This window comes from Eucalyptus grandis, chromosome 3, assembly GCF_016545825.1.
Source record: "Eucalyptus grandis isolate ANBG69807.140 chromosome 3, ASM1654582v1, whole genome shotgun sequence".
NCBI classification, from domain to species: Eukaryota; Viridiplantae; Streptophyta; class Magnoliopsida; order Myrtales; family Myrtaceae; genus Eucalyptus; species Eucalyptus grandis.
The window spans coordinates 19,958,927-19,983,647 of record NC_052614.1 but is presented as its reverse complement, the minus strand read 5'-3'; the positions used below and the strand labels follow the sequence as shown (position 1 = coordinate 19,983,647).

General features: G+C 41.5%; 3 protein-coding genes across 3 annotated transcripts; all 3 read left to right on the top strand.

The window, feature by feature from the left end:
* The first annotated feature begins 9,555 nt into the window (after nt 1–9,555).
* On the top strand, nt 9,556–11,566 carry LOC104436816 (auxin-responsive protein IAA2). The gene is made up of 4 exons (XM_010049666.3): nt 9,556–10,186; nt 10,284–10,402; nt 10,517–10,598; nt 11,354–11,566. Exons 1-4 carry the CDS (start codon nt 9,789–9,791, stop codon nt 11,403–11,405), a joined length of 651 nt encoding a protein of 216 aa, XP_010047968.1. The 5' UTR covers nt 9,556–9,788; the 3' UTR covers nt 11,406–11,566.
* Nucleotides 11,567–16,060: 4,494 nt separating this feature from the next.
* LOC104439203 (bidirectional sugar transporter SWEET5) lies at nt 16,061–19,278 on the top strand. The gene is made up of 6 exons (XM_039309422.1): nt 16,061–16,278; nt 17,591–17,704; nt 18,225–18,435; nt 18,549–18,686; nt 18,793–18,912; nt 19,141–19,278. Exons 1-6 carry the CDS (start codon nt 16,061–16,063, stop codon nt 19,276–19,278), a joined length of 939 nt encoding a protein of 312 aa, XP_039165356.1.
* A 4,360-nt stretch (nt 19,279–23,638) lies between these two features.
* LOC108958123 (UDP-glycosyltransferase 71A15-like) lies at nt 23,639–24,382 on the top strand. Its single transcript, XM_039309421.1, has 2 exons — nt 23,639–23,978; nt 24,090–24,382. Exons 1-2 carry the CDS (start codon nt 23,639–23,641, stop codon nt 24,380–24,382), a joined length of 633 nt encoding a protein of 210 aa, XP_039165355.1.
* Nucleotides 24,383–24,721: the final 339 nt, after the last annotated feature.

Sequence of the window (24,721 nt, the reverse complement as noted above, 5' to 3'; positions counted from 1 at the left end):
TCATTGGTGCCCAGGCGGGCCTTATCGGGGCTGGGCGAGGCCCGCCTAGCCCCAATGAGGCTCACCCAGCCCCGACGACCCTAGTTTGGCCACCAGCAAGGCCAAGCCTCGCAACACCGAACCTCGGCGAGGCTCAACCCGGAGGCTCGCCCGGTGAGGCCGACCTCACCAAGAGCCTCCGACGCTCCGGTGAGGTCGTCGGCCCTCGTCTAGCCGGTCGTTGATCTGGCGACTGGCCACAAGAAAAAGAAGAAGAAGAATAGGAGAAAAAGGAAAAATAAAATAAAAGAAAAAAAGGAAAAAAATTATTTAAAAATTAAAAGAAATTGATTTGAAACAGAATCAATGAGCACAATACCAAACACAATTTTATTCCAAAGATCGAAATTTTGGACAGTTACCAAACGGCTTAAAATGCTTAGAATATGTTCCCGTGAACAGATTAAAATGAATCATTTCTTATCAGAATCTACTCCCAAGAACAGAATCATTACCAAACGCATCCTAAATCTCCATTTTCTTTACTCTCGGCTACACCTTCCTCTCGGACTAGCCAAATTCGGTTGACTGAGGGTTAATTGCGCCTATGGAAATGCCGTTTTCCCTCATTTTAGTCATTTTCGCTTCTTTCCATTCTCCTACCAAACATTTGGCCTTCATCCACTCAATATTTGACGTGTTTGTTGTTCTCTTTCCAAATTTTGCGGAATCCAATCGCCATTCATCAGCCAACTCATCGTTTGACCAAGCTCGCGAGGAGGAGGGCGGCTGTCTTGGCGAGCTCCCAAGCTCTGGGGCCGGAGGAGGTGGCCGAGCAGGAGCAGGGGAAGGCGTGCCGTCGGAAACCCTAATCGCAACACCCTCCACTTCGTCGCCATGGGGTGATCGTGATCAATGCGAATATGAGTAGTGAAAATGTCTTGAATGGGGTAAAAAAGAAATGTGCGAGAGGAACCACTACTATTTACCAGTCCAGTTCTAGGACAAGATGTTCCGATTCCCAATTATGAGAAATGGAGATTCAGTCTAACTAATCCAACTCTCAGTTCCTGGATGAGAACCGGATTGTCTAGGAGCCGATCATCCTTAATTGAGCTAAGCCAAACAGGTAATTGGGATTGTGCATGATAAATTGATTGATCAATTCGAGTTGAACTTCCTATTTGCCAAAACAAACAAACTCACCTACTTCTACAGAACTTGCAAAGTGACTTCCAATCAAGCGTAGTACGTTGATGCCCTTCAACTTTGGCAGGATTCAAATGCATTATTCTCCTGTCCTCTCGTTGCTTTACAGTCATTATCACCTTGTAAAGTCACCCAATACTTCATGTCTCCCGGTACTTGAAAAGTATAAATTTTAGATGAATGGGATGACAAGATGACAAAGTGTTCCCTGTGGATCGACTACAATCCATCCTTACTTTTTTTCAACTGTGCTCTTGAATATGCAAGGTGGGTTCCCTTTATTTTATGCCATGACCAAAGCTGCGATATTTTCTTGGGTTACCTCCCCATAGCATCTGCTGGATTTTCTTTTTCTTTACAGATGGCAAAAGTTATAGTTCTCTCTATCGAGAAATTGTCAGGTGATTTCAGACCACGAGTTCATCGGCTATCTAAGTAAATCACCGAGCGTCGGTTGTTATGAATTTTTTTATTGTAAAATAATAACATAGTTGAAAGTGACAATTGATTTGAATGGATAAAACTGTTGTACTTTTAAAGGAGCACCTGCAACCTCTCCTCTGCTCGACATACATGCGCACCCTCGAGATGGAAATATACTTGGTAGGCATGTATAAGTATCATCACTTGCCCCAATCCATCAAATCTTTTTGCCTATTTGTCGCATATTAGATGACAACAATTGCACATAATCTAACAAACTAGAAAACCTAATGATTTATGCATATTAAAAGTAAATTTCATCAATGGATCACTAAACTTCATGCTTTTTCTAATCATTTCACTGAACTTTGATTTAAACCACTTGATATGCTAGATTATAATTTCTTCATAAGTGATGTACTTTGATCAAAATATGACCGTCAAAGAAATTCTAACACGGCAGCCACATGTCATTGACATGGATGCAAGCCATGTGCCCTTAAAGCTGACCTAATATCACTTGGTTAACATGTCCACTTCACATGGCCATCGCTGATTTGAAAAGTTACTCAAATTTCAAACAAAGTGCATCAATTGAAAAAAATATATATAAATGATGGTAATTCAGTGCCTACCCAGGAAATGAAAGGTCTGACTGGTTGGTTGAAATCGTGGTCAATAAAAACTACCTCGTTCTTTTGTTCCTCAAATGGGTGTCCAACGGTGGCAAACTACGGTAGATACCAGAGTGTAAAATAACATGCCCTGTTCCTCATGGAATCACGAGCACACAAGCACAAACAGAAGTTGCTAACTGGAGCCTTTGTTGAAACTGATGTTACTGATTTCTGCAACGGTAAAGCAAAGATAGTGAAATGGCCATGTTCCCACTGGGCACACCTCTCGAAGTTCCTGTGCACCCCATTTAACGTATGCTACACAGCACCCTTTTAAGCTGGCAATGTAGGAGCTTTTAGATTGCGATTCCCCCTTCACTTTTTCAATTATTTCCTCAATGATTTCCCATACCATTCGCACAAAATCACATGAATATTCGCTCTCATAAAAAGGTGAAAGCAACATCTTGTCTCTTAAAACAGGGAAATTCTCTCATGGGATGCCTGATCCCTACCTTGGACACATGGACATATAGCAGCCACAATGCATTATCTTTTCTCATATAAGACATATCAAGATCGGCTAGAACTAGAGCGGCGTTATGGATGCATTTATTGCCATGCCGAAAGTGAAGAACAAATGCTTTAAAAAATGTGTGAATGAGTCACCCTACATTCGCTCATGTACTTTTTAAAACCCTTGCTGTAGTTCATCCTTCAAACTGTGTTGTACCCAATAATCTAATAAGATTGCTAAACTTTCATAAATAGACTTATCAAGTAGACACAATGTCCAACGCGAAGATAAATTGAAAAATTAAATTCTAAATTAACCGGTCCATATATACTAACAAAATACAGGAAAAAAATGCCTTAACAAGACGTGAAGAGTTGATGCTATAATGAAGCTACGGAAATATACATATAGATTGAAATTCTTGAGTACAATCAGTTTCTTGTACATAGTTTAATACTTTTAGGAGGAACCTATCGAAATGTCTAAATATTGAATTACTTCTCATCTAACAACTTAAGCCTTTATAATAGTTGAAGTTCAAATTTTTCTAGGCCCATTTTTGCCTCATTAATTATATATTTCAATGGTTAGTCTTATGCCAAATTTCTAGCTTTTAGAGCAATTGTTAGTATTTCCACAAAATTTTACATGAATCTATTGATTCCCTCTCAATTTTTTTTTTGGGGTTTCTAGTCCAGAATAATGTCAAAAATATCGCCATCAATCTACCATCCCACAATTTAACTGACCTAATTCCCCTAAAAAAAAAAAAAATCTGTCAACTTTGTGTCCAATCCCAAATTTGCTTCAAATTTTTTTTATCTTAAAAAAAAAAAAAAACCCCAACTTTCACTCCAGTGACACGGCCCCCAAACTAAGCATGATCCAAGACCATCCGTGATGTGGCCGTGTCACGCACAAGGGCTTGTCCACGAGCAGCCCACGACCAACCCATAAATGATCCATGATCCTCGCATGATCAATTCATGCACAATATGGACAAAGGCCTATGCACAACCCATGATCGACCCATGAGCAATGTTCAACTGCCCATGTGCAACCTACAACCGTTCACCTACTCCATGTCAGGTGGCCCTACTGACTTTGATCTTGCTTCTAACACATGTCCATGGGCTTTCCAAGGCCTAGAGCCATTGAGTGGCCTAATGTGCAGACTTGTAATGATGCTATGCATTCAAATACTGCCATTGGGTCAAAGGGAAGATCAACGGTTGAGGTAAGACCCGAACTCCTATAAATAGGGGTCCTTCCCCTCATTGTGTTTAGCTCGTTCACAAGAGAATATACTCACTCCTTGCTCATATGATCCTTGTGTTCGTGTGTGTGTGTGAGAGAGGTTGACTTGGGATCAAAATCCTAAGGCCACATGAGTGATTGATCGATCGGAAACAACCAACCTGTGACATTGGTCTCAAATTTGCCAATGCATCCAAAAAAATACTAGTTTCTTCAAGTTATTAGTATCAAAGCTAGTCAGAGGTTCATTATTAGTAAATGCACCCACACATTCATTAGAATAATAGCAGCCTCCCAATGTTAATGATCTTGGAGAAAGTAGTGGTGATTTTTAACGTGTGGGCATTTTGAGATTGGAGTGAAAGTCTATGATTTTTTTAGACACAAAAAGGTTCGAGCCATAAATTGGGATTGGATCTAAAGTTGGAGGTGTTTTGGGAAATTAGCCCTATTTAATCCAAAACTATCATGCATCAATAATATCGTGTGGACAATAAAAGTATTAAGAAGCTTGGGCTGTGATTATTGGGCTTGGCAGTTGGAGGACCACAAATTCATTTTCCAAACAAAACAGCCCAAGGCCCATCTTAAAAACATCCCCATTAATATGTTGCTGAGTTGATTTTTAGAGCATCTTCTCTTCTAATTAAACCTTGTCGTACATTTTAAATTAAAGTTATTCTACTTGATAAGCTTTTTTTATTTAAAATAGGTTTAACTGTTGGTTTCTTTAATAGTTTTGAATTCATACCAAAGTATAACTCTCTCTTGCAAATACTTTCTGCACTGGCTTTGATCTTAACTCTCTTTTTGAACATTTGCAAGCCGGTTTGTCTAGGAGACCTGATCACGGACTTGATACTCACGAACTTCCCCAGCCGAATGGGCCAATTTGCTCCGTCTTGGAAAATGACATTTAGTAACGAAATCTAGTTCAACCGGGCCTGGACAACAAATTGAGGCAAGGCAACAAGTTGGGCCCCACTTTAGCTGCCTAATGATCGGAGGAAAAGTCAACAAGCATCACGAAATGATGATTAACATGGCATTCTAACACGAACTTCATGGCATTTCACATGAAATAGAGGGATGTCAATGAAACATACTGTAAAAGTCATTCGATTACTTCTTCAGTGGATCGAGATTTTTTTTTTTTTTTTTTTTTTTTTTGGGGGGGGGACTCATTTGGGTCGGGATTCATGAATCGGACGCGATCTTATCTGTTAGCCATATGTGTGCACTCATGTAAGAACAATGCAGAATTCACAAGATTAACGGTCGTAATGAACTCGATCCCCACCTCCAAATCACTTATTTTTCAAGAACTACGACGTGATGGCGAAACCCGCTGCAGTGACACTTAGTAAATACTCCCAAAAACCATCGAGCCCAAATGTCAAGAGGCGCCACCCAAATCCCACCAGCTAGACCCACGTGTGCAGGTCGTAGATTTCCATCGAGAGCGAGAGAGCGACACCCAAAAGACATCGAGAGAATGAGAGAGACAGAGTGTGGGCATTGTCCCCATCTCCCGTAGTTGCATGTCTTCAAGGGCAACTTCGAGGAGACCCCCAAGAGCCCGACAGAGACACTGCCCAGACATCGCAGCTGCAATCCCCCCACAGCAGGTTTTCCTTCAATTATGCAGCTGTAAATCAGTGAAAAAAGAGGAAGGATGTAACTTCAAATAATTCATCTTGAGAATGTTGAGGAATTGAATGATAGATGGCTAGCTGCTTTCGAGGGGGGAGGGATGGGGAAGAGATCCGGATTCGATGCTATGTGAAAAGCACCTAGGTCTGCGCATGCATACATTTTTAGGGAAAAAAGGGTACCTAGGTAGAGAAATTTTCACTTGAATGTAAAAGTACAAGCATGCATAGACTCTACATGTCAATATTGAGTTGTTTTAAAAATAGCGATTACGCTTGACACCAGATAAAGAAAATGCACTGAAAATTGTAAATATTACTGGTTCTATTGCTTAATAAGCACTCCGACAATCCTCAATAGAACATATTTCTTTTATATATATTATTAACTGGACATAAATTTAGCGGTTAACTGAGTAGCGAAGCATTTGGTTTGGACAGGTCGCAAATCATGTACGAACTTTAATCATAGCATCCTTTGCTCGGAGTAATCTTCAGAGCCATGTTTATCATCTTACGTGCGAAGCCTCACTCGAAATGGATATTGAGCATTTCGGGCACGTCCACGGAGATCGGTCCAGTAGAGTTTTGTTTCTTCCTCATATATAGACAGGACCGCCTAGACAAGCGTTGAGATCAGCATCCTCTCTCTCTCTCTCTCTCTCTCTCTCCAAGTTTCGGTTGTCCAAGACGAGAAACCCTAACTTGAGGGGGACCTCAAAGTGAGAGACAATGCTGTCTCGATTTTTAATCAGCCAAAATTCACCAAGACAAAGCCCCCTCCTCCCCTCCCCTAGGATTCAGCGCCACGCTTTGAGAATAGCCCCAACCAAACACCCCCACTGAATCTCACTCACCACGTGAGTGGTTGAGCTTCTCTCAATAGAAGACTTTTCCAAGTTCACCATCTTCTGAGCTATCTGCATTCCTATGTACTCTCTCGCTCATACTCATCAAAGCCCCAACCAATCTGTGGCTCCTATGCAGCACACAGGGTGTTAAACATATCGCCAAACCCATTGACTATGTAGCACCAAAGTTAGGCCAACTCCAATTTAATTCTCAGGGTCCCCGTGGTCCTGAAGCCTGACCCCTGTGCATGCACGCGCTTCCACCCTAGCAAGCCGCTGAAATGGGCTAGGATTGGGACTTATCGTGGAGGCATTGTAAGGCTTGTTTGGATATCGACGGCAACCCCGGGTGGCTCATGCGTGATCGCTGGTCCATACTCCTCGTGGGCTTGTTGAGTACCATCACTATTTGATTGTTGAGTCGAGATTCTCTCCACTTGAACGGTGAAACTGACTACGCACAAATATCGTCTTTCAGATGATAACAACTCATCTCTTGAAAAGAATCTAATAATTGAATTTCCTTACTTCCAGCGATGTCATTGAATTGTTATCTTCTAGATTTGTGATTTGCATGTACAATGTATATTGATGAGGCCGTGTTTAGCTTAGCTGGAGTGACTCGTGAGCAATATTTTCTCTTTGAGCCTCACTAATGTTAGCTGTCATTCAATGTATGTGAGCCAGGAAATTAAATAGATGAGAGAGCCTGCAGCTTTTTTGTTATTTTATTCTATCAACAATGGATGAAAACATGAGCAAAACAAGGAACGCAACTCGGGAGAATGAACCCTCCATTTGATTCTTTCTTTTGCTGTATTGGCAATTTCGAAGGTTGTGGGCAGTAAATATTCGTTGTCGGTCGAAGTGTCCAAATTTTTTTCCTCCTCTTAACTGAAGTGGGACAGCTCTTTATTGTTCCTCCAGATTCTGTCTGCTCAATTTAAAAAATAAGAAATTACTAACGTTGTTTTCTTGAGTTTCCGTTCTACGTAGACTCCACGTAGGATAGAAACAAATAAAACAATATTTTTCGATTTGTCCTTGGCTTAAAATAGTATCGAATTTTGGAACTCTCAAGTATCCTTTGTTTTTTAATAGGATAACCCACCAAATAATTATCCAGTCATATGTTCCATCCTCCTAGTCTTAACGACAACATGGCATCTAGGAATTAAAGAACTTATGCTTTGTCCATGGGGTATTTTGTTAACAAATATTTTTTCCAGATACTTATTTGCATATTGTGTAAAGAAGATTCTAATTTTAAAAATATCTACACTTTATTATTAATATAGTTAATGCATTAACAACCTTATTCATTTTCTGGTCATTCATTTAATGAGTGTGCTTAAGGCACCCGTTAAAATAATTTACATAATATGCATATTTCCTTGTGAGGTGATTATTCACTAATCATTTCGAGCTTAGTATTCCCCGTGGAAGGATTAAACTACGTCATAATTTAATGCTAATTGCTAATGACACCTTCTAGAACAAAGAGAAAGAAGCCCTCTCCTTTTTAATAATCTTTTGCCATAAGTGGGATGGACCCACCTTAATACTAGGTAGGACTATAAGAAACAGATTAATTTAATGAGAGGAAAAGAGAGGAAAAGAGGAAAGAGACTAGAGAAGATTGTGCGCCCAAATGGGAAGTCTCGTTTCACTTTAGACATATGTAGTTTACTTTTGGGACAAAAAATTGAAAGAACGAACGTGCCTTGTACACAAGAACGAATGTCGTGGATTTGCATTGGAGGGATGGTCCATTTTAGACGTTGGCTTGTAGCTTTTGTGGTTTTTATCTCTTGAAGTGGGAAGAAGATTTTGATTCTTGCATCGTCGGTCGAAAAGGACGAGTGACTTATGCTAAGCCACTTGACTTTAGGGCCATTCCTGTAGTCGAGAAAATGAAAGGAAAATGACTCTGGTGAGTTTCTTTTGTCAAACGAGAGGGGAAAACCCATTAAGTGAAGGCACCCAACGTACGCGCATATGAAATGAAGAAGAACGTACATGAAAAATTGAAATTTAGGAATGGGGGGAAATGATGAAAATGATTTTTTTTTTTTTTTTTTGGGAATTTATTTTCCAGAAATTTTCTCCATTTTATGTTAGAGTATTCATTTTCCAAACTTTAAGCATGTATATTTTCTTTAACATAAATAGTTTTCAGTCAGCTAATCATTTTCAACAAAACCAAATATATGAAAGTCCAGAAAACTAATTCGCAAAAAGTCATTCACTTAAACACACCCATCCTTGGCTTCCATACTATTTCGGGAAAAAATAAGAATTTAACTCAAAAAAAAAAAAAAAAAAAAAAAAAGCTGTTAAGTGGCAGAGGGCTTATACTTTTAAAAGGAAAAACCGTCAATAAGCAATCTAAAATAACTTTGACAATTGACAAATGAATTAGAAATAACACATAATTTCGCACGATATGATAAAATATGCTTACATGAAAGAGAAAGAACAACACCAACAAAGCTTTCAAGAGATCTTGATCGCAAAACAGGTGAACCGAAACGGTTTACCTTTTGACGGACATTTATTTTACACTAATGTCCCCTTAATTTCTCTTATTTTAGGATATGGTGAATTGAATCGAGCAGCTGAGGTGGATTCGAATCCGCGCCCTATCTCCCTATATTCACAAACGAGTCATCAGCTGCAACGAATGCGGCCGGCAAAGCATCGCTCGAAATCGCCCCGAACCGAAGTCCGAGCGCCTTCGGAAGCATCCTCAAGACGTCGTCATCCCCCTCGCCGGGATCGACACAGGGAAGGCAAAGCGAGCAAGAATCAATCCCTGCCGCTGCGCATTGTGAACAGAATCTGAGCCGAAATGCGTACTAAATTGTTCGATACATGGGTTTCGTGAGTTACACATAGAGAGAGAAAGTAGAGAGAGAGGAAAGTGGGTCGGCCAAAGGTGGGGCAAGGAAACGGACATATTGGCCCTCGTTTCAACACCTTGTCGGGCAACCCGCCCAAACCGGGCTCTATTCTCAAATTTCCTGTCTCTTCCCTTCGCTACCAAACACTGCCTTGACTCAGTTCTCTTCCTCTTCCTCTTCCTCTTCCTCTCCCTCTCCTCTTTTTCCTCTCTATATAAACGCCAAACACGGCAACCACATTGTGCCCAAAAACAGGACCCCTTCCCCCGAGAAACAGAGAGATAAAGGCTCAGCACTGTTTCGTCTCACAAGACGCCCAGAGAGATCTGCTTATTTTATTTGGAGTTCCTTCTGTTGGGTTGTTGTTGTTGTTGTTGCTGATGCTGGATGGTCTTATGGAGCTCCAGCTGGGTCTCGCCCTCCCCTGCAGCGACGGCTACGTGCGAGCGCAGCAGCAGCAGCACCAGCAGCAGCAGCGTCGGCGTCACGGGCTCGACTTGGACCTCAACGTGAACGGGTTCGGCGGCGGTCACGGCCAGGGCTGCGACGAGGACATGGTGGAGGCCGTGGGGTCGAACCGGTTCGACCCCGGGCCGAGCCTCGAGACGGGCTGCTACTACGACAGGAGCGAGGAGGAGTGCGGGTACGAGTACGAGGAGAACGGGAATTGCGAGAGGAGCGTGCCCAGGACGCTTCCGCTCCTGTTCGGGGGCGCTCCAGACGACGAGGTCGACGGAGACGACGACGGCGAGGGCCACCACCGCTTTTCCGGCAATAAGTACGTTCTCTCTCTATAACTCTTTTGTTCTAAAAGCAAGTGAAGATTGAAGAGTGCGAATTGAGGCTGATGAACGGGAGGCGGTTGACGTTTGCAGGGAGTCCACGTACTTGAAGGTGACAATGGAAGGCGTAGGGATCGGGAGGAAGATCGATCTCAGCCTCCATCGCTCCCTCCACTCCCTCATGTACACCCTCATCAACATGTTCGGCTTGTGTAAGCTCGCGACTCATCATTCCCTTCTGCAAACATTTCCGTTTCTCTGCACGAGTTTGACCTAAAAAATTCTGTGAAAAAATTCTCAATTTTGCTGGTGCTCTCGTGGAACAGGCTACGAAGAATCCGAAAACCTGAAGCTCGCTTACCAGGACCGGGACGGAGATTGGGTGCTGGCCGAAAACGTGACCTGGAGGTGCGTCCTGTCTCGTGTTACCTTGCACTTAGTAATTACTTAACTATGAATATACTAGACCTGATCACCGACCCGACGACTCATCTGCTGCCCTAGTCTCCGACCCGCAAACGACGGGTTCGGGAAATTGAAAATGGGCTCGGCTCGAACGAGAAGGTCGGCTCGACGTTGGGGTCTAGCTCTTCCTTTTGATCAGATCTAGTCTCGTGTATGCCCGAGCGGCTGATTCAACACGTTGCGACCAAAATCTAGGTCACGGTTTCTTCGCCGCATGTAAAAGCGACCAACCTAACAAATTAGGGAAAACTCATCAATATGCCCATGTAGACAAGCAATTTCTCTACACAGGTTGGCGCAAGCTGACCAAAAGCATTTCACTTTTGTTTTTGTGGGCTTCTAGCATCTGCTTATTTAGGCCCGATTCAACTGTCGGGGCCACAAAGTTCACATTGAATTTGACCACATTAAAGGTGGATATAACAGCCAATTGGGAAATTTCGTAGAATCCTAAGTTAAAGAACCCTCCTGTGTACATGGCCCACGAAGAAAAAGTCGGTAACGAAATTGATGTAGTGAACTAGATGCATCATCATCATTATCGGGGTCCTGCTAAAAAAAGCACCACGGTCTTCGAACTTGGACCCACGTTGTTTGGGCACTGATCAGTATAGGAATCGGAAGCTAATGCACGATTTGGGCAGACATCTCACAATGAATGTACTGATTTGGGGATGGTTTCTTTCATGATTTTGCAGGTCTTTCGTGCGGTCTGCACAGCGATTGAAACTGCTGAGGATGAGCGGTTGACTGAGATTGTAGCGGTTGGAAGAGGAGCAAAGTTTTGAAAAGTGTATAGTTTGTCCAAGAGGGAGGAGAGAGCTTGTTGAGCCTGTATAAATACAGATCTTGTGGTCTGCTTGCCTCAAATTAGATGCAAAAAAGAAGAAGATTATATTAGAATTTCGCGATGTTCAAATTGCACAGCCTTTACCTAGAATTTCGACGCGACAGAGTCCCCATTAATCATATTTATTACAAAGGATGATCGGAGATGTAGTACGCCTATAAGAGACTAGTCGGTTTGTGAGAAAAGCAAAGATGACAATCTTGAGGAATCCGTTAGTATGAGGAAGGTTTACCAACCCCTACACCCCCCTTCTGTTCCTTATTTTTCAATTAAATCTTTGAATGCAACTATCGAATTAATTTTGTAAATTCTCCAATACAATATTTGTTTTTTCCAAAATGTGATAAGATGGAAAAGTTAGCTTCATTTACGCTTGACGTTACTCTGCGTGTCATATGTAATACTATTTTATTCCATAATATGCATGACGGCATGGCCAATATGCATCAGTCAAAGGTTTGACGTGTATGCATGAGTAGCCAACCATGGGCCGTGATATCCGATAACGCTCGAACCTAATTTTGAAAATGATGCCATCGTGTTATTATCTGGTCTATTCCAATTGAGTATTTCATCCTTTTAGCCATATAATAATTTTAGGTTTTTGAAAGACATTAGGTCTGCCAGGATCAATTCCCTCGGTATGAGGACCAAGTTGTTGGCTTAGATGCTAGATTTTTCTAATATAGATATTGAAATAGGCTAAATAACGGACCTGAAAAATAGATAGATTTTTTAGATTATGCTCAACAGAAGAACAATTATATAAATATATACTTTTCTTTTTTTTTTTAAATTATTAGAGCAGAATGGCAACCGATTTATTAAAGAAAGCTATGTTTTTAGATCGGCAGAGTAAAAGCCTATATTTATTATGATCTCTAATTCTATCTGAAAAGAGGATTTTGAATACAAACTTGGCCTCCGTGCCTCCTCGTTCACACTAGTGCAGCCTTGAAAACTCCAAGACAACCTAAAGAAATTATCCACGAGCTAGCATGTGCCGAAATGTTGTCTCACATTACTTGACAATAGGTCTAATGTGCTCATTACGTTAATGTAATCTCCCTCAACCTAATAGCTTAAGCTTTGGGCTGAATTTTTTCACATGAGATCAGAATCAGTACTATCCTTTCGCATATATATGTCCCAGCATCTAATTTATGCTGTGTGATGGTTAACTGTTCATGGACTATTTGTACCTACTGTTTGTATTAAATGAGAGATTAGTTTAATTGCGACTATTTGTACCCAACCGTTTGTATTAAATGAAAGAGATTAGCTTAATTGCGATGGTTAACTGTTCGTGGACTATACCTACCGTTTGATCAAATGAGAGAGATTAGCTTAATTTGGGAGAAAATGACAGGGTTTGAGCCCCTGCTTATAGCAAAAAGGAAATTTGCACCGAAGGGGAAATGCTTCAAAGCATACGCCTGATGATGCAAAAGCACTTGAAAATCGATTAAAAAAAATAAAAAAAACATAACCAAAAATCCTAGAATTTGGACTTGATATGCTGCAAAAGCGGAATGGAATACTGGGAAGGGGCAGGCCTGGACCATTTTGTCGACCCTCATCTGGTGGTGGCGAATCTCGTCGGCGAATGCATCGGCACTTCTTTGCTCTTTTTCTTAAAGTAATCCGCTTTTTTTAGAAGTTATCTTGTAGTGACTACTGAGTACATCACAAATCAGCAAATATTATATGCTTTCAGTAATTACTCTTTCAGGGTCTCTTGCCTCGATTCAAAGCTTTAATGGCAAACTTTCATCGCCCTTAGTCTCTTTCAACCTGAAACCCAAACACAGTTAACTTGAATTCACGACCGCCATTCAAAACCTATCTTAAACACTGAATGTATTATCTCATATTTGTTTTTCGTGTAATAGCATCAATTGAAGCGGAGGATTTTTTCCAAACCACAAAGAGCCAGATTGAATATTCAATCAAATGGCATCGAGAGTATTCCCCATCTCCTCTCGAGAAATAAGTGGGTTATTTCTTTGCAAAATTGCGCTCAAATTCAAATGTGGCTATTCCGCCATGATACCATGAGTTTGAAAAGGACTTTCAAATGTGCAAATCAGCTCTTTTCGAAAATACATATATCTATCTCCAAAAGATGTGATATGTTACTCCATTTTTTAAACTTAAGCTTTGCCCATTATGATAGAGATACTAACAAAGTAGTGGATTGGATAGTTAAAATCCAAGGGAAAAGAAAAAGGTCATTTCCGTGAAATTGGTTAGCCTACCCACCATAAGCTCTATGAGATTTGCTTTGCTTAGAGCCCCCTTGGCAAGCTCTAATGTTTTTTTATTTTGGTAAGATGACAAGCTCTAATATATATATATATATATTGATGACGAAAACTCGTAAGAAACCCATGGAGGAATCCACCACCCCGTAAAGTGGGTAAATCCACCTACGACATGCTGGGGATTTGAACTTCTAAACTCAAAGCCAGCAACGCCACTCAGTGTGGTAGTTGGCAAGGTCTAATGTTTTTTTTTTTTTTTATGACCCGTAAACCCCAAACAGGGCTCACGTGAGGAACCCATCACCCCCCTTCGTAAGAGGGAGAAATCCCGAAATCAGCTGACACCACTCGGTGATGACCCGTAAGTCCATCTACGACGTGTTGGGAATTCAAATTTCTCCCCTTCGTGAGGGGGAAAAAGCCTAAAGCCAATGCTACTCAGTGCGGTGATTAGCAAGCTCTAATATATATATATATATATATATATATATATATATATATATATATATATATATATATATATATACCCAAAGGTGCGGTATAAAGCTCTAATGGCAAGCTCTAATGTTTTTTTTTGCTTTTTGGTAAAAGAAGCTCTAATGTTTGTCTTTGAGAAACAAATAAAACAAATAAAATTGAACCGAAAAAAAAAAAAAAGGCCGGCACGACAATGCCGAAAAAGTCAAAGGAAGAAAAACCCAAAAAAATGAGGACGAATGTGGTAGGAGAAGTCGGTATAGCTACTTCATACATACGTTAGGCTCTTGGTACTTCTGATGCGGACTCTTTTCGGCTTTGTTTTTAAATTATGTTATACGACAGGAGCCAGACAACAAGACAAGACAAAGAAAGAAGCGCACAAAATTAGGAAAAAGTAAAGGAGCCGGGGAAAGACGAAATGCGCCTGACATCTATCTCTCGGTCTACTGTTAGTTTTTTAATTTTTTTTTCCCATAATTTAATAGATGATGTTCTTTGGTTCTTTGATTCTCCTATAAATCTTAATCATTGATTTTTGTGAATTGATATTTTTCAGCAATTAAAACTTTGCTTATAAAGGGGAACTCTACAGAAGATATAGGATTTGTTATGAAGAGGCGAAGATTAAAGATCGGTGAAACGTGGCTAAATTTGTTGTTTGTCTCGGTAAATGAGTACAACGACTTCATTTTTTTTTTTTAAAGGTAAATATCGTACAGCATCACATAGCATGGTTTGCACATTTTGTGGTTCCCCGATGCATCATGGTACAAAGATCGCTTGAAATTTTTGCACGATTAGCAGTCTTCAAGTATTCTCAATCTACAAAATATCAGCTCCGTACTCAATAATATGATGTTAATCGTAAATACCAAAAATTACTAACTGTTGAGACCGAAGAATTTATTGCATCATTTTGCATGTGACACTTCATGTGCAGAAATAGTGACCTCGACTTAGACTCTTGCCGGTCCGTACGAATTGACATAAGATCAAGAATCGCGAAACCGATCCAAAATGGGTGAATGGATTAGGGCTTTCGGATTAATGATCTGCAGAGAAATTGTGGACGAAAGCCAGATCAGTAGCAAAAGAAGAAGAAAGTTCACTTTATTACTTTCCGGACTCGAGGGAATGGCTTTTGGATTGAGGATCTGCAGAGAAACGGTGGACAGGAGAGAAAGGTTGGAAACTCTATCCCCCTGCTTGGACGATGAAGACGAAGAACAGCGCCTTTCGTTTCTCTTTTTCCTTTTCTTTTAATTTCAAAGCTACTTTGCAAGAAAAAAAAAACACACCAACCAGATTGTATTTACTTTGAGCAAAATATGGTTGAGCCAAAGATCTTTTGAAAATGACTTTGGCATTTTCCGAAAGCTCGACCAAACGCTGCAGGAGGACAAGCAATGGTGGAGGAGCTTTCTATTTTGGGTTGGTCTCTACGAAGGGATGTAACTGTTTTGCAGTACAAGGCATCAGCACGCCCTATCTATAGGCATTCTTCATCGACTCCCCGTGCAAAATTCTCTGCTTCTGTCGGAGATCCTTCATTTTGCTTTCGTTGCAGGTCGCACGCTTCACCGGCCAGTCTAGAACCTTGTAGACGGCGGCTCGGACCGCAGTTAGCTTGACCTCGTCACCTTTGTCCTCTTGATCAATCCCCATCTTCTTGCCTGATTCCTTCTAGTTCATTGCGCTCATTAAAGACCCGCAAATTGAGTTCCATAAAAGCCTCCACGGGGTTATCATTTTCGCAACCGAACCGGCTCCGTAAGGAAGAAGGAAAAATTTCCACGGGCATCACCGTCGTCATGATGAGTACTAAATACGAGCTCGTGTTCATCCCATCGCCAGACCTTGGCCACCTGCTCTTGGCTGTGGAGATGGCCAAGCTCCTCGTCGACCGCGACGAGCGGCTCTTAATCACCGTCCTCATCATGAAGTTGCCCTTTGACTCTGAGATTGACTTCCATGTGGAGTCGCTCACCACTTCCATCACCACCGGCATCCACTTCATCCTCTTAAATGTGTAATTCGGTTCATGGACTTTTAATTTGTTTAATGCGGTCCTTAAACTTTAGCCCAATGTACAATACAGTCTCTCTGAATTTTTAATTTGTTTAATGAAGTCCCTAAATTTTTTTGTATATGTTCAATATTGTCTCTAAACTGCATGAAAATATTCAATCTAGTCTCTGATATTGAATTAATGGAAGAACTACATTGAATATTATCATACAGTTCAGGGACTATATTTAATATATATTAAAACTTCAGGGACTATAGTAAATGTATTAAAAGTTTAGAGATTACATTGCACAATAGACTAAATTTCAATGACCAAATTGCATATTGAGCTAAAGTTTAAGGACCGTATTAAACAAATTAAAATTTTATAGCCAAATTATCCATTAGGCCAAAGTTCAGGGACTGTTTGTATCATTATACCAAAAATAAAGAAATTAAAATATCATTAAAAATGTTCACGTCAATGCCAGTCGTTCACTTAAAAAGATTGACATCCATATTGTTGAATTCTAGGGATAAATTCAATTAGTATAATTAAGAGATTTATGACTGAATTTATTTTCCCCAAAACATGAAACATATAAAAGTTTTGCATTACAAATAATTTAAATCAATCAATCAACCAACAAAAACGTAGTAGGACTAACAAATTTTTATTTTTATTTTTTTGTGGAGGAGCTCATCTTGAATTATATGTTATCTATTTTGAAGTTTCTCTAGTTTCTATTCAAATTTGAAATACTCTCGATTTTTTTCCTAAATCGATGAAACTCTTTGATCTGATAAGATTTTTGTGGAGAGCGATTATTTGAAGAAATGAGGGTACTACTATAAGCAATAGTTGAATCGTTAAAAGTACTTTCTCATATACAAACATTGAGGATATGATTTCTTAAGCTTTTGTAATACATGAATTATAAATTGCAAAGTAAATGCAAAATGTTATCTTTTTTAAAATTAAAAACAGAATTAAACTTCATTCAATTACAATTTTTTGTTACTTTGTGTCGCTTGTCCAATATTAAATAGAAACCCTATATAGAAATAATCTTAATTGGTGGGGTGACCATTATATCAAATTTCATCAAAATAATAATCTATTCAAGCTCATTTTTAAATTATTTTTTCATATGAACCCTATTGTTCAATATTAAGTGAAGAATTAAGCTTTTTATTTGATATATTTGAATGGTCGATTCAAATTAATGTAAAGGAAGGTGAAGGGATGGAACTTTCCAATGACGTGGCCAACCGCAAATCAACATTTCAAGCGATTTTTGTTTTTGCTTTCCAAATCTAGATGTTCCTGCCAGTTTGCATAGACACAATGCACAACAGGACAACAGGAGAAACTTCCATGCCGTTCTAAACGAAAGGTCATCGATCCCCTCGAGCCAAAACTCTTCATCCATCTCGAAGGATTCGTGGTAAGTTGATCCTTTTTTCATTTTTCCCGATCTTTTCCAAATTTAGACTGTTGGCAACTCTTCTTAACCAAAAGTGTACATATAAATTTCAAATCCGCTAACCGACGAAGATTAAGCAGCATCCTTTCGCTCTCTCTGCCTCCTTTGGATCTCTTCTCCTTCGTCCTTGAGAAGCCGCAACAATGGTGGGCGTTGGGACAGCCGAAAATATCGTAGGCATTGTTGGTGAGTTCTTGAATACCCGAGAATGCATGAACTCTCCATTTTATTGCGTACGTTCATGTAATATAATAAAAAGCGAAATGTCAACGTTATGACCGTGGAACTTAATTTTTTTATTCGACCATTTTGCAGGAGTCATCACCAACATTGCTTTATTCCTTTCTCCCATGTAAGCTTAGCTTGGCAACTTCTACTCCTCTCATAAGTTGACTAATGAAATTCTTGCTGTCTTGTTTATTTTGATCAATGGATTGACATTCGAATTCGATGTACTTTGCATCACGGTGGATCTCATCAGCCCGACATTTATCACGATATCGAAGAAGAAAAAGGCAGCAGGATTCAAGCCGGATCCATATGTCGCGACAGTACTCAACTGCGCAATGTGGGTGTTCTATGGTTTGTGCCCTAAAGGAAGCCTGCTTGTCCTCATAATCAATGCTTTTGGTCTTGGTATCGAGCTCATCTATGTTGGGATATTCTTCTTGTATACTCCATGGAACAGACGTGTAAGCTTTTGAAACACCTAAGTTGTTTAACAAAGTAAGAGTGCTCCTCCCATCTTCATTTCTCAGCTTCGGCATTCTGATTTGTTTTTTGTGCTTTTGGTGCCATTTCGCAGCGGAATATCTTGCTTGCACTCCTCATTGAACTGATCTTTATGGCTGCATTAGTTGCCTTATGTAGGAGTTTTGCACTCGTTGAAACGTTGTGTATCATCTTCAACATAGTGATGTATACTTCGCCATTGACAATTATGGTACGTGGATTGTTTGGCTTTTCCCAGAAACTAATAAGTCACTGATCAACAATAATAAAATAAAATAAAAAATGGGAATCAATTTCCTTCTTTTTGGTATTGGCAGAGCCGAGTCATCCAGACAAAGAGCGTCAAGTACATGCCTTTATATCTATCGCTCGCCATGTTCTTAAATGGCATCACTTGGGCTGTCTATGCGCTCCTCAAATTCAAACCCTTTGTCCTGGTATAATCTTGAAACTTCTTTCTCAGTCACATGTAATTTGCTTCATCCAAATCTTTCAGAGTTAAAACGTGTTCTGTTGTACTAGTTGATAGTTCAGAGGAAATAGAGAGAGTGAAAGCATACCCTTTTTTGAGTTCAATGACTGAGATTTTCAGGAGGATGAAGCCTTCTTTCTGAAGACATCTTTTGGTCATTTGCTTCTGTTAATGTGTCCATGCATTTTTGCAGGTGCCGAATGGTTTGGGAGCCTTGTTGGGTCTGGTGCAGCTGATTCTCTATGCAACATACTACAAAACCACCAAGTTGGACGAGCCGGAGAATCCGATGTTGAACTCTCCAAAGCTTAAGGCCGAGACACTTAATTGACACGGACTCCTCTGCTCCTCAAGATTCAGTTCTTTTCTTTACCAGAATCCTTAATTTTCATGAGCACAATGTTTGACATTTACTGTTGTTACAAATATCTAATATATGTACTTCCAACCAAACGGCAATAAGCAAAGTGGGAAAGAAGGAATTCCATTGACAATTTGAACATTAACATATGCGGCAATGCATCAGTTAGATGCTCACGCACCAAATGAAAAGGACACGGAACATCTGCCTCCCGTTCCACCGACTCCCCGTGCAAAATTCTCTGCTTCTGTCGGAGATCCTTCTTTTTGCTTTCGTTGAAGGTCGCACGCTTCACCAACCAGTCTAGAACCTCGTAGACGGCGGCTCGGACGGCAGTTAGCATGATCTCGTCACCTTTGTCCACTTGATCAATCCCCATCGTTTTGTCTGATTCCTTCTAGCTCATTGCACTCATTAAAGACTCGCAAATTGAGTTCCATAAAAGCCTCCACGGGGTTATCATCTTCGCAACCGAGCCGGCTCCGTAAGGAAGAAGGAAAAATTTCCACGGGCATCACCGTCGTCATGATGAGTACTAAATACGATCTCGTGTTCATCCCATCGCTAGACCTTGGCCACCTGCTCTTTGCATTGGAGATGCCCAAGCTCCTCGTCGACCACGACGAACGGCTCTCCATCACCGTCCTCATCATGAAGTTGCCCTTTGACTCTGAGATTGACTTCCATGTGGAGTCGCTCACTGATGCAGCCCACATTGAAGACCGGCTCTCTCGACCAAGAAGATCGGCCCGCATTAAAGCTCGACGAAACCGAGAAGCCATAACGACATCTTGAGTCCATCCCGGAAGTTGGAAAGACACCTTGTCACGAAGACGTTATGCTTTTACTATTTCTGCTAATTTTAATGTCCTGTCTTTATTTCTCCTAGTTTCAATGCTCCGTCTTTATTTCTTTGACGATATAAGTCCAATTTCTTGTAGAAGACGAACAGCTTGATGAATGAAAACTTTGTTGAAGCAAGTATCGTGAACCTTGTAGAGTTCATCCCTTTGAAAACCTAGAAGAGTTTTCACTTAAGTCCTTGAAGAGTCGGAGCTTTTGAAATCTGCATCCTTGAAGAGTTGCAGTCATCGATCTAGAAGAATCGGTGCCCTCAACTTCCTTGGAGGCCTAGAAGAGCAACCAACGGAGTTTCTATCTTTTCCTATTCTGTTCGTTATTTCCAACCTAATTTCGACTATCCTACAGTGCTTATTTCAGAAAACCCAAAACAGAGAAATTGTAGATCCAGAAGTCTTTGTTCATTTGGCTTTGAAATCAGGTCGATCCGATCTATATCGACAAAGATACGACTGTTCTCCTGAGCTTGCGCAGTGCTGAAATTCCTGTTTGTCCTGTTTCCGTGTGCGAGTCACTCTCCCGATCCTATTGTTTGAGAAAGTCTACCCTAGGCTTGCATCATTTGGTATCAGAGCTTTGGAGGAGAGGACAATGCCTCCAAGACAAGCTAGACGTCGTGGCGGCAGAACCCTTCCCTCAATGAATTGCACACACTCGAGAATATGCAACGACAAATTGACGAATTGACGCAAGAAGTTCAGCGATTGAGGGCTGAAGCAAATAATTCTCCACCCCCGTTCCAGGACTGAAGATTCCCATGGTGACTCTTCCTTCGAAGAGTTCAATCCATTCACGGTCGGAGGAATGTTCGACATCGTTTACAACATATTCGTGAGCCGATTGGGAAAAGGAAATCAAGAAAGATGTTCCCAGAATTTACAGGTAATGAGTCTCCTGATGAAATTGTTGATTGGCTAACACTTGTGAATGAGGTGTTTGAGCATCGAAATGTTCCGGAGAATCGTGTGTTGGGATCATTGCTATGCGATTCCGAGGCAAGGCGATTGCTTGGTGGAGACGTGAAAAAAATCCCGCCAAGCCGTTGGCAAAGCACAAGTCACTTCGTGGAGAAAGATGGAGGGCAAGATTCAAAAATATTTTCTTCCCAAAGGATATAAGAGAGAGCTCTACCAACGGTACCAAAATCTAAAACAAGGTACGCGAACGGTGGACCAATACACCAATGAATTCAATGAGTTGGTGATTCGTAACAATATCCAGACCTGAGAGGATGTGCTTGTGAACAAATACTTGAACGGTCTTCAATTTTACATTCAAGATGCCTTGAAGTCCTCGACATTTGGGACTTAGGAGATGCACACCAACGGGCACTCAAAATGGAGCGCTCTCATTCTCGGAGACAGCAATCTACTAGTAAGCCTTCTACTCAGCCCCATGTTTCAAGCAACTTTGCTACATCCGAAATACGTTGCTATTCTTGTGGGAGTTGGGTCATCGTGCTAGCAATTGTCAAATCAATAAGAATCGACCAGCCGGTAAAGCCTTTTTGGTGGATGATGATTCGATGAGAATGCTGAGAATCCACTTGAAGAGTTGAAAAATGATGAAGAAGCTGCGGATGATGAACAAATAGTGCATGCTGACACTGGCGAATTTCTTATGGTGAGGAAAATTTTTCCTACTCCTCGAGATGACACTGGAGATAGGTGGTTACGTACCAATATTTTCCATTCTGCTTGCACAATCATGGGAAAGGTATGTCAATTAATTATTGACTCTGGTTGTGTGAGAATATAATTTCGAAGTAGTGGCTAACAAGCTGAAGTTGGAATTAAAAGCGCACCCTACGCCTTATAAAATGTTGTGGTTGAAGATAAGTGCTGAGGTAACTGTTTCAAAACGATGCCTTGTTAATCTATCCATTGGTTCTGTTTATAGTGACAAAATATGGTGTGATGTTCTGCCGATGGATGCTAATCACATTATTCTTGGTCGACCATGGCAATTCGATAAGAGGACTATGCATGATGGTTATCGAAATACATATTCTTTTTGAATTTGGAGGCAAGAAGATTACGTTGGCACCTAGTAGGGTGGGAGATTCTTTTGATGATGATGGCAAGAATTCGAGGACGAATTCTTTTAAAGATGGGGAGGATGATGCAGCCCACATTGAAGACCGGCTCTCGACCAAGAAGATCGGCCCGCATTAAAGCTCGACAAACCGAGAAGCCATAACGACATCTTGAGTCCATCCCGGAAGTTGGAAAGACACCTTGCCACGAAGACGTTATGCTTTTACTATTTCTGCTAATTTTAATGTCCTGTCTTTATTTCTCCTAGTTTCAATGCTCCGTCTTTATTTCTTTGACGATATAAGTCCAATTTCTTGTAGAGAAGCTAACAGCTTTGATGAATGAAAAACTTTGCTTGAAGCAAGTATCGTGAACTTGTAGAGTTCATCCCTTTGAAAACCTAGAAGAGTTTTCACTTCGTCCTGAAGAGTCGGAGCTTTGAAATCTGCATCCTTGAAGAGTTGCAGTCATTGATCTAGAAGAATCGGTGCCCCTCAACTTCCTTGGAGGCCTAGAAGAGCAACCAACGGAGTTTCTATCTTTTCCTATTCTGTTCGTTATTTCCAACCTAATTTCGACTATCCTACAGTGCTTATTTCAGAAAACCCAAAACAGAGAAATTGTAGATCCAGAAGTCTTTGTTCATTTGGCTTTGAAATCAGGTCGATCCGATCTGTATCGACAAAGATACGACTGTTCTCCTGAGCTTGCGCAGTGCTGAAATTCCTGTTTGTCCTGTTTCTTGTGCGAGTGCTCTCCCGATCCTATTGTTTGAGAAAGTCTACCCTAGGCTTGCATCACTCACCACCTCCATCACCGCTGGCATCCACTTCGTCCTCCTCCCTCAGTAAAACGCCTCCCCCGATATGTCCCCAATCGCCTTCCTCAACCACTTCATCGAGAGCCACAGAGCCGATGTTCGAGAAGTTATCGCCAATTTTCCACAGGCAGCTCAGCACGGGTCGTGGGGCTTGTCGTTGACATGTTCTGCACCACAATGGTCAACGTGGCCGGCGAGCTTGGTATCCTTCTTACGTGTTCTTCACGTCGAGTGCCGCATATCTTGGCTTGATGCTGCATCTCCTGTCGCTCCAAGACAAGCCCCCGCCCCCCAACAATGGTCAACGTGGCCGGCGAGCTTGGCATCCCTTCTTACGTGTTCTTCACGTCGAGTGCCGCATATCTTGGCTTGATGCTGCATCTCCTGTCGCTCCAAGACAAGCCCCCCCCCATGGACCTGACCAGGTTCAAGGGCTCTGATGCTGAGCTGGACTTCCCGTGCTTCGCAAACCCGCCGCCTGCCGCCAAAGTTCTACCCTCCGAAGTGTTCGTGAAAGAAAACGGCCGCCTGTTCTTTAGCCTCGCCTTGAGGATTAGGGAAACCAAAGGCATTTTAATAAAAGACATTCACCGAGCTGGAACCGCGTGCGGTGATGGCCCTGGCGTGCCTCAGAGCACCCACGGTGTACCCCGGGGCCCTAATAGTGAACATCAAGGTTGAGATCGATAAGGGTTTCGAGATCCTGGAGTGGTTCCACCAGCAGCCAAATGCATCGGTGGTGTTCCTATGCTTCGGGAGCTTAGGGAGCTTTGACGAGGACCAGGTGAAAGAGATCGCTTGCGCGTTGGAGCGGAGCGGGTGCCCTTCCTATGGTCCCCACGGTGGCCTCCGGCGAAGAACAAGCCAGGAGCCCCCTGTGAATACACAAATCCCACAGAGGTCCTACCCGACGGGTTCTTGGACAGGACGGCTGGGGTCGGGAGAGCGATCGGGTGGGCCCCATAGGTCACGGTCCTAGCCCTACCAGGCCATCGGAGGGTTTGTGTCGCACTGTGGGTGGAACTCCACACTAAAGAGCATTTGGTTTAGCGTGCCAATCACAGTGTGGCTTCAATATGCAGAGCAACAGCTCGATGCATTCGAGCTAGTGGTGGAGCTCGGCCTCGCGGTGGGTATCAAGATGGATTGTGAGAGAGATCCAGTCAAAGGGAGCGACGTCGTCGTGATGGCAAATGAAATAGCGGGAGGGATAAGGAAGTTCATGCAGGGCAAGGACGCCGACGAGAGGAGGAAGAAGATGAAAGAGGTGAGTGACAAGAGTAGGAAGGCTTTGATGAAGGGAGGCTCTTCTTACTTGTCTTTGCCTCACTTCACTGAAGATCTTTGCCGACACTGAGCCTTCATTTTGCTAGCAGAATGGTTGGCTATAATTTTGAATCTTTGATTACTTGGAGTGCGTTTTGTTGTGACTATAATTCCATGTTGGTGTGTTTTATATGCAACAACCGACCGAAAACTAAAGACATTTCAACATCAAACATTCATCAACATGGTCAAAGCAGAGCTCTGTTTATTCCATGACCGAGCTCCAGGCATCTCTTATTGACAGTCGAGATGGCCAAGCTCCTCGAAGACCGTGATGGGGCTAGCCTATCGATCCCTCTCCTGATCAAAAATAATAATTATTTGACGGTTTCATTTGACTGCACTACTTGACGGTTACATTTTCAATGAT

Bases quoted from the DNA above. Each gene is read 5' to 3' on its own strand.
- LOC104436816 (XM_010049666.3), top strand. From the start codon at position 9,789: ATGCTGGATGGTCTTATGGAGCTCCAGCTGGGTCTCGCCCTCCCCTGC. The intron at 10,187-10,283 runs GTACGTTCTCTC...TGACGTTTGCAG, and splicing joins CACCGCTTTTCCGGCAATAA to GGAGTCCACGTACTTGAAGG. The intron at 10,403-10,516 runs GTAAGCTCGCGA...CTCGTGGAACAG, and splicing joins CATCAACATGTTCGGCTTGT to GCTACGAAGAATCCGAAAAC.
- LOC104439203 (XM_039309422.1), top strand. From the start codon at position 16,061: ATGATGAGTACTAAATACGAGCTCGTGTTCATCCCATCGCCAGACCTT. The intron at 18,436-18,548 runs GTAAGCTTTTGA...GCCATTTCGCAG, and splicing joins ATACTCCATGGAACAGACGT to CGGAATATCTTGCTTGCACT. The intron at 18,913-19,140 runs GTATAATCTTGA...GCATTTTTGCAG, and splicing joins AATTCAAACCCTTTGTCCTG to GTGCCGAATGGTTTGGGAGC.
- LOC108958123 (XM_039309421.1), top strand. From the start codon at position 23,639: ATGGCCCTGGCGTGCCTCAGAGCACCCACGGTGTACCCCGGGGCCCTA. The intron at 23,979-24,089 runs GTGGGCCCCATA...TGCCAATCACAG, and splicing joins GGGGTCGGGAGAGCGATCGG to TGTGGCTTCAATATGCAGAG.